The sequence below is a fragment of the Cuculus canorus genome, chromosome 33 (assembly GCF_017976375.1).
Source record: "Cuculus canorus isolate bCucCan1 chromosome 33, bCucCan1.pri, whole genome shotgun sequence".
Lineage (NCBI taxonomy): Eukaryota > Metazoa > Chordata > Aves > Cuculiformes > Cuculidae > Cuculus > Cuculus canorus.
The window spans coordinates 1,274,025-1,283,260 of record NC_071433.1 but is presented as its reverse complement, the minus strand read 5'-3'; the positions used below and the strand labels follow the sequence as shown (position 1 = coordinate 1,283,260).

Below are 9,236 nucleotides of genomic sequence, written 5' to 3'. Positions count from 1 at the left end.
ATCCCCCCTTAACCCCCCAAAATCCCCCTCTGACACCCCTAAGGTCCCCCCTGATGCCCTCAAAATGCCTTCGATCCCCTCCAAATCCACCCTTAACCCCCCTAAATCCCCCCTGACACCCCCAAATCCCCCCTCAACCCCCCGAAATCCCCCCTTAACCCCCCAAATCCCCCCTGACCCCCCCAAATCTCCCCTCAACCCCCCCAAATCCCTCCCAACACCCCTAAGATCGCCCCTTAACCCCCCCAAAATGCCTTCAATCCCCTCCGAAATCCACCCTTAACACCCCCAAATCCTCCCTTAACCCCCCCAAATCCCCGCTGACCCCCCCAAATCCCCCCTGACACCCCTAAGATCGCCCCTTAACTCCCCAAAATGCCTTGGACCCCCTCCAAATCCCCCCTTAACCCCCCCAAATCCCCCCTCATCCCCCCTTAACCCCCCAAAATCCCCCTCTGACACCCCCTAAGGTTCCCCCGATGCCCCCAAAATGCCTTCGATCCCCTCCAAATCCCCCTTAACCCCTCTAAATCCCCCCTCAAACCCCCCAAATCCCCTCGAACCCCCTCTAAATCCCCCCTGATCCCCCCCCCAAATCCCCCCTGACCCCCCAAATCCCCCCTGACCCCCCCAATTTGCTGTGATCCCCCCCAGAAACCCAAACCAGCCTCGGTCGACTCGAGCACGAAGCTGACGCGCTCGCTGCCCTGTCAGGTCTACGTCAACGCCGGCGAGAACCTGTGAGTGGGATTTTGGGGGGCCCACGGGCTCTGGGGGGGTCACTTTATTCGAGGGGGGGTCAAGGGGGACCCCAGGGTCACCCCAATTCCTGCCCCCACCCCAGGAAAACAGATCAATGGCCGCAGAAGCTGATCATGCAGCTCATCCCGCAGCAGCTCCTGGTGAGTTGGGGGGGGCCCTCACCTCCACTTTTGGGGTGTTCTGCACACCAAAGGGATTTTGGGCTCCCCTAATTGTTTTTGGGGTCCCCCCATTCTTTTTTGGGGGGACAAATCCCTTTGGAAAGCGGTGTTTTGGGGGGGACTCAATGCTTTCTTTCCATGGAGGTTTGGGGTATCCTCACCCTCGCTCCCAAGCAGAGTTTTGGGGGGGCTCCAGAGCCCCTCTGCAGGGGTTTTGGGGTACCCCTGATTCTCAAGGGAGGGGATTTGGGGTTCCCCTGACCCCCCCTTTTTTATATCCCCCCACTTCAGACCACGCTGGGCCCTCTCTTCCGCAATTCCCGAATGGTTCAGTTCCACTTCACCAACAAAGATTTGGAATCGCTGAAGGGTCTTTATCGCATTATGGGCAACGGCTTCGTAAGAGCACCCCCCAAACCCCACCCCCCCCCACCCCCAAAATCTGGGGACCCCTCCAGAGTCCCCCCCCAAACCCCCTGGACCCCCCCAAACCCCCCCGGACCCCCATTCCCCTTTGTCCCTCCTCAGGTCTGGTGTCTCGCGGCTTCCGAAGGGTCCCTCAAAGCTGGGGACCCCAAATCCACCCCCCCCCCAGGGCCCCCCCAAAATGACAGTGTCCCCCTGTCCTTCTGTCCCCGTCTGTGTGTCCTCGTGTCCCCGTGTCTCTCATCTCTCCCCCTGCCTGTGTTCCCGCGTCCCTCATCTGTCTCTGTCCGTCTGTCCTTGTCCCTCTGTCTCTATTTGTCCCTCTGTCCCTCCGTCCCTCCATCCCTCCGTCCCTCTGTCCCCTCTGTCCCCTCCGTCCCTCTGTCCCTCTGTCCCTCTGTCCCCTCTGTCCCTCCGTCCCTCTGTCCCTCTGTCCCTCTGTCCCCTCTGTCCCTCTGTCCCTCCGTCCCTCCATCCCTCCGTCCCTCTGTCCCCTCTGTCCCTCCGTCCCTCTGTCCCTCTGTCCCCTCTGTCCCTCTGTCCCTCTGTCCCTCTGTCCCTCTGTCCCTCCATCCCTCCGTCCCTCTGTCCCCTCTGTCCCCTCTGTCCTTCTGTCCCTCTGTCCCTCTGTCCCCTCCGTTCCTCTGTCCCCTCTGTCCCCTCTGTCCTTCTGTCCCTCTGTCCCCTCTGTCCCCTCCGTTCCTCTGTCCCTCTGTCCCCTCTGTCCTTCTGTCCCTCTGTCCCCTCTGTCCCCTCCGTTCCTCTGTCCCCTCTGTCCTTCTGTCCCTCTGTCCCTCTGTCCCTCTGTCCCCTCTGTCCCCTCTGTCCCTCTGTTCCTGTCCCTCTGTTCCTCTATCCCTGTCCCTCTGTCCTTCTGTCCGTTTGTCCCTCTGTCCCTCTGTTCCTGTCCGTCTGTCCCTTTGTTACTCTGTCTCTTTGTCTCTCTATCTTTGTCCCTAATGCGTCCCTGTCCCTTTGTCCCCCTGTCCCTGTTTCGGGGTGCCCCTGACCCCCTCTGTCCCTGTTTTGGGGTTTCGGGGCGCCCCTGACCCCCCGTTTTCGGGGTGCCGGTGTTTCGGGGCGCCCCTGACCCCCCGTTTCGGGGTGCCGGTGTTTCGGGGCGCCCCTGACCCCCCGTTTTCGGGGTGCCGCTGCAGGCGGGCTGCGTGCACTTCCCGCACACGGCGCCGTGCGAGGTGCGGGTGCTGATGCTGCTCTACTCCTCCAAGAAGAAGATCTTCATGGGCCTCATCCCCTACGACCAAAGCGGCTTCGTCAACGGCATCCGCCAGGTCATCACCAACCACAAACAGGTCCAGCAGCAGAAGATCGAGCAGCAGCGCACCGTAAGGGCCCCCCAAAACCCCCCCCGAACCCCCAAACCCACCCAGGACCCCCCTGAACCCCCAAACCCACCCAGGACCCCCAAACCTCCCCAGGATCCCCCAGTGCCCCCCAGGTCATCACCAACCACAAACAGGTCCAGCAGCAGAAGATCGAGCAGCAGCGCACCGTAAGGGCCCCCCAAAACCCCCCCGAACCCCCAAACCCACCCAGGACCCCCCCTGAACCCCCACAGCATCCCTGAACCCCCACAGCATCCCTGAACACACACAGCACCCCCAGTCCCCCCCAGGTCATCACCAACCACAAACAGGTTCAGCAGCAGAAGATCGAGCAGCAGCGCACCGTAAGGGCCCCCCAAAACCCCCCCGAACCCCCAAACCCACCCAGGACCCCCCTGAACCCCCAGAGCATCCCTGAACACACACAGCATCCCTGAACCCCCACAGCACCCCTGAACACACACAGCACCCCCAGTGCCCCCCAGCTCATCACCAACCACAAACAGGTCCAGCAGCAGAAGATCGAGCAGCAGCGCACCGTAAGGGCCCCCCAAAACCCCCCCGAACCCCCCTGAACCCCCCTGAACCCCCCTGAACCCCCACAGCCCCCCTGAACACACACAGCACCCCCAGTCCCCCCCAGGTCATCACCAACCACAAACAGGTCCAGCAGCAGAAGATCGAGCAGCAGCGCACCGTAAGGGCCCCCCAAAACCCCCCCCGAACCCCCAAACCCACCCAGGACCCCCCTGAACCCCCCTGAACCCCCACAGCATCCCTGAACACACACAGCATCCCCAGTGCCCCCCAGGTCATCACCAACCACAAACAGGTCCAGCAGCAGAAGATCGAGCAGCAGCGCACCGTAAGGGCCCCCCAAAACCCCCTGAACCCCCAGAGCCCCCCCAAACCCTCCCAGCACCCCCAAGTGCCCCAGGGCACCCCCAGAACCCCACAGCACCCACAGAGTCCCCCCAAACCCCCTGCAGGACCCATAGAGCACCCCCAGAGCCCCCCCAAACCCCCTCAGCCCCTCGGAGCCCCCCCAGCACCCCAAAAGTGACCCCAAGAGGGGCTTTCCTGCCCCCCAAGTACCCCCATCACCCCACGGGGGGGTCTTTCCTGCCCCCCAAGTACCCCCATCACCCCATGGGGGGTCTTTCCTGCCCCCCAAGTGCCCCCATCACCCCACGGGGGGGGCTTTCCTGCCCCCCAAGTGCCCCCATCACCCCATGGGGGGGTCTTTCCTGCCCCCCAAGTACCCCCATCACCCCACGGGGGGGTCTTTCCTGCCCCCCAAGTACCCCCATCACCCCATGGGGGGGTCTTTCCTGCCCCCCAAGTACCCCCATCACCCCACGGGGGGTCTTTCCTGCCCCCCAAGTGCCCCCATCACCCCATGGGGGGGTCTTTCCTGCCCCCCAAGTGCCCCCATCACCCCACGGGGGGGTCTTTCCTGCCCCCCAAGTGCCCCCATCACCCCACGGGGGGGTCTTTCCTGCCCCCCAAGTGCCCCCATCACCTCACGGGGGGGTCTTTCCTGCCCCCCAAGTACCCCCATCACCCCATGGGGGGGTCTTTCCTGCCCCCCAAGTGCCCCCATCACCCCCCGGGGGGGTCTTTCCTGCCCCCCAAGTGCCCTCATCACCCCATGGGGGGGTCTTTCCTGCCCCCCAAGTACCCCCATCACCCCATGGAGGGGTCTTTCCTGCCCCCCAAGTACCCCCATCACCCCATGGGGGGGTCTTTCCTGCCCCCCAAGTACCCCCATCACCCCACGGGGGGGTCTTTCCTGCCCCCCAAGTGCCCCCATCACCCCACGGGGGGGTCTTTCCTGCCCCCCAAGTACCCCCAACACCCCATGGGGGGGTTTCTGACGTGTCCCCCCCCAACTCCTCCTCTCCCCACAGTTGGGGGGCTCAGCCCCCCAAGTGCCCGGCGCCCCCCCCTCCTTTCTGCCCAAGCAGCCGGGGACCCTCCCCGTGGCCTCGGGGGTGCAACCGCAGGTGAGGGGGGGTCGGAGGGGGGGCAGATTTGGGGGGGCTGAGGGCTGGGGGGGTGGGGGCACGAGGGGGTTTTGGGGTGCAGAGGGGGTTAAGGGGGGGATTGGGGGGCACAGTTTTGGGGTGCAGGGGGAGTGGGGGGGTTTTGGGGGGCAGTTTTGGGGTGCAGGGGGAGTTGGGGGGGTTGGGGTGCGGGGGGGGTCAGTTTTGGGGTGCAGGGGGAGTTGGGGGGTTCAGTTTTGGGGTGCAGGGGGAGTTGGGGGGGTCAGTTTTGGGGTGCAGGGGGGGTTAGGGTGCATTTTTGGGGTGGATTGGGATGTAGTTTTGGGGGGGGGGGTTGAGGGTGGGGATTTTAGGGTGTGGGGGGTGTTTGGGGGTACCCGAGCCCCCCCCAAACTTTGCCCCCCCCCAGCTGGCGGGGCCGCAGGTGAGCCCCAACTTGGGCTCCGTTGGGATCCTGGAGGAGCAGCAGCGGCAGCAGAGCCTGGTCTGGGGGGGCTGGGGGGGTTTGGGGGGGCTGAGGGGGTTTGGGGGGGCTTTGAGGGGGTGGGGGACCTTTGGGGGGGTCTTTGGGGAGGTTGAGTGGGTTTGGGGGGGCTTTGAGGGGGTGGGGTCCCTTTGGGGGGGGCTTTGAGGGGGTGGAGGGCCTTTAAGGGGGTCTCTGGGGGGGGCTGAGTGGATTTGGGGGGGCTTTGAGGGGGTGGGGGGCCTTTGGGGGGGGTCTCTGGGGGGGGCTGAGTGGGTTTGGGGGGCTTTGAGGGGGTGGGGGACCTTTGGGGGGGTCTTTGGGGAGGTTGAGAGGATTTGGGGGGGCTTTGAGGCAGTGGATGGCCTTTTGGGGGGGGCTGAGTGGGTTTGGGGGGGCATTGAGGGGGTGGGGGACCTTTGGGGGGGTCTTTGGGGAGGTTGAGTGGATTGGGGGGGGCTTTGAGGGAGTGGAGGGCCTTTGGGGGGGCTTTGGGGGGGGCTGAGTGGGTTTGGGGGGGGCTTTGAGAGGGTGGGGTCCCTTTGGGGGGGGTCTTTGGGGAGGTTGAGTGGATTTGGGGGGGCTTTGAGGGACTGGAGGGCCTTTGGGGGGGTCTTTGTGGGGGGCTGAGTGGGTTTGGGGGGGCTTTGATGGGGTTGGAGGGCCTTTGAGGGGGTCTTTGGGGGGGGTTGAGTGGGTTTGGGGGGGCTTTGAGAGGGTGGGGGGCCTTTGGGGGGGGTCTTTGGGGGGTGCTGAGTGGGTTTGGGGGGGCTTTGAGAGGGTGGAGGGCCTTTGGGGGGGTCTTTGGGGGGGCTGAGTGGGTTTGGGGGGGCTTTGAGGGGGTGGGGGACCTTTGGGGGGGGTCTTTGGGGGGGGCTGAGTGGGTTTGGGGGGGCTTTGAGGGGGTGGAGGGCCTTTGGGGGGATCTTTGGGGGGGGCTGAGTGGGTTTGGGGGGGCTTTGAGGGGGTGGAGGGCCTTTGGGGGGATCTTTGGGGGGGGCTGAGTGGGTTTGGGGGGGCTTTGAGGGGGTGGGGGGCCTTTGGGGGGGCTTTGAGGGGGTGGAGGGCCTTTTGGGGGGGGCCTTTGGGGGGGCTTTGAGGGGGTGGAGGGCCTTTGGAGGGGGCTGAGTGGGTTTGGGGGGGCACTGGGGGTTTTGGGGGTGTGTGTGATTTTGGGGTTCCCCCCTGACACCCCCTCTTTCCCCCCCCCCAGTTGCAGCTGCGGGCGCAGCAGGCAGCAGCAGCAGCGACGCAGCAGCAGGCGCAGCCGCCCCCCCCCCCCCGCCCCCCCCCCGCCCCGCCCCCCCCGCCGCCCCCCCCGGCCCCCCCAAACCCGGGACCCCCCCAACCTGGGCCCCCCCAAAGCAGCCAGGCCGCCGCGGGGGGGGCACTGCTGCGCCCCCAAAACCCCGGAGCGAACCCCCAACTGCGCAGCCTCCTGCTGAGTCAGCAACCGGTGAGGGAACTGGGGGGCACTGGGGGGCACTGGGAGGGCACTGGGAGGGAACTGGGAGGCACTGGGAGGGAACTGAGGGGCACTGGGAGGGAACTGGGGGGAACTGGGAGATAACTGGGAGGGAACTGGAGGGCACTGGGAGGGAACTGGGGGGCACTTGCAGGTAATTGGGGGGCACTGGGAGGTGACTGGGAGGGACTGGAGGGCACTGGGAGGGAACTAGGGTTACTGGGGGGCACTGGGAGGTGACTGGGGGACACTGGAGGGCACTGGGAGGTAACTAGGGGGAACTGGGGGGCACTGGGAGATAACTGGGAGGTAACTGGGGGGCACTGGGAGGGATTGGGAGGTGACTGGGGGGCACTGGAGGGCTCTGGGAGAGAACTAGGGTTACTGGGAGGTAACTGGGGGGCACTGGGAAGGAACTGGGAGGCACTGGAGGTTACTGGGGGGCACTGGGAGATAACTGGGTGGGAACCAGGGTTACTGGGGGGCACTGGGAGGGAACTGGGGAGCACTGGAGGGCACTGGGAGGTAACTGGAGGGAACTGGGAGGTATCTGGGAGGCACTGGGAGGGAACTGGGAGGGAACTGGGGGGCACTGGCAGGTAATTGGGGGGCACTGGGAGATAACTGGGAGGCAACTGGGGGACACTGGGGAGTAAGTGGAGGGAACTGGGAGGTAACTGGGGGGCACTGGGAGGTAACTAGGGGGAACTGGGAGGGAACTGGGGGCACTGAAGGGCACTGGTAGGTAACTGGGGGGCACTGGAAGGCACTGGGAGTGAACTGGGAGGGAAGTAGGGTTACTGGGAGGTAATTAGGGGGAACTGGGAGGCACTGGAGGGTACTGGGAGGTTACTGGGGGACACTGGGAGGGTACTGTGAGGTTACTGGGAGGCACTGGGAGGGACTGGAGGGTACTGGGAGGTTACTGGGAGGGAAGTAGGGTTACTGGGAGGTAATTAGGGGGCACTGGGAGGGAACTGGGAGGTTACTGGGGGGTAACTGGGAGGGAACTGGAGGGCACTGGGGGGGTTCCCAGTTCCGGGGGGCCCCCCCTGACCCCCCCGCTTTTCCCCCCCCCCTTTTTGCAGCCTCAGGGGGGGGTCCCGCACCACCTCCCGCCCCCCCCCCCGCGCAGCCGCTGCTGCCCCCCCCCACGCTGGGCCAGGGGCAACTGCCCCCCCCCCTGCTGCACCCCCCCCCGGGGCAGCCCTGGCCGGGGCAGCTGGGGCCCCCCCGCGCCCCCCTGCCAGGTGAGACCCCGAACCCCAAAACCTGACCCCCCCCGCACCCCCCCGCCAGGTGAGACCCCGAACCCCAAAACCTGACCCCCCCCGCGCCCCCCTGCCAGGTGAGACCCCGAACCCCAAAACCTGACCCCCCCCGCGCCCCCCTGCCAGGTGAGACCCCGAACCCCAAAACCTGACCCCCCCCGCGCCCCCCAGCCAGGTGAGACCCCGAACCCCAAAACCTGACCCCCCCCGCGCCCCCCTGCCAGGTGAGACCCCGAACCCCAAAACCTGACCCCCCCGCGCCCCCCTGCCAGGAGAGACCCCGAACCCCAAAACCTGACCCCCCCCGCGCCCCCCTGCCAGGTGAGACCCCGAACCCCAAAACCTGACCCCCCCCGCGCCCCCCTGCCAGGTGAGACCCCGAACCCCAAAACCTGACCCCCCCCACGCCCCCCTGCCAGGTGAGACCCCGAACCCCAAAACCTGACCCCCCCCGCGCCCCCCTGCCAGGTGAGACCCCGAACCCCAAAACCTGACCCCCCCCGCGCCCCCCTGCCAGGAGAGACCCCGAACCCCAAAACCTGACCCCCCCCGCGCCCCCCTGCCAGGTGAGACCCCGAACCCCAAAACCAGACCCCCCCCGCGCCCCCCTGCCAGGTGAGACCCCGAACCCCAAAACCTGACCCCCCCGCGCCCCCCTGCCAGGTGAGACCCCGAACCCCAAAACCTGACACCCCCCCCCCGCGCCCCCCCCGCCAGGTGAGACCCCGAACCCCAAAATATGCCCCCCTATTTGCCCCCCCCCGGGCAGATTCTGCCCCCCTGACCCCCCCCTTTTTGCCCCCCCCGGGCACATTCTGCCCCTGACCCCCCCTTTTTGCCCCCCCGGGCACATTCTGCCCCTGACCCCCCCTATTTGCCCCCCAGGGCAGATTCTGCCCCTCTGACCCCCCCTTTTTGCCCCCCCAGGGCACATTCTGCCCCCTGACCCCCCCTTTTTGCCCCCCCAGGGCAGATTCTGCCCCCTGACCCCCCCTTTTTGCCCCCCCAGGGCACATTCTGCCCCCCTGACCCCCCCCTTTTTTGCCCCCCCAGGGCAGATTCTGCCCCCTGACCCCCCCTTTTTGCCCCCCCAGGGCAGATTCTGCCCCTGACCCCCCCGTTTTGCCCCCCCAGGGCAGATTCTGCCCCCCTGACCCCCCCGTTTTGCCCCCCCAGGGCAGATGCTGTTGCCCCCCGGCCCGCGGGGCCCCGTGGCGCAGCCGGGGCTGCAGGCGCCCAGCGTGATGGAGGAGGACATCCTGATGGATCTCATCTAAGGGGGGACCCCCCCGGGACCCCCCCCGAGGGGAGAGACCCCCCTGGGACCCCCCCGGAA

General features: G+C 66.5%; 1 protein-coding gene across 1 annotated transcript; it reads left to right on the top strand.

The window, feature by feature from the left end:
* Positions 1-648: 648 nt before the first annotated feature.
* On the top strand, positions 649-9,177 carry MED25 (mediator complex subunit 25; the record flags this gene model as incomplete). The annotated part of the gene is given in 11 exon segments (XM_054052305.1): positions 649-740; positions 845-902; positions 1,215-1,322; positions 2,507-2,695; positions 4,606-4,701; positions 5,111-5,185; positions 6,378-6,445; positions 6,530-6,620; positions 7,718-7,744; positions 7,747-7,879; positions 9,077-9,177. Coding segments are annotated over 11 exon segments (1,038 nt in total), but the record flags the coding sequence as incomplete, so codon positions are not given.
* Between the last annotated feature and the right edge of the window lie 59 nt (positions 9,178-9,236).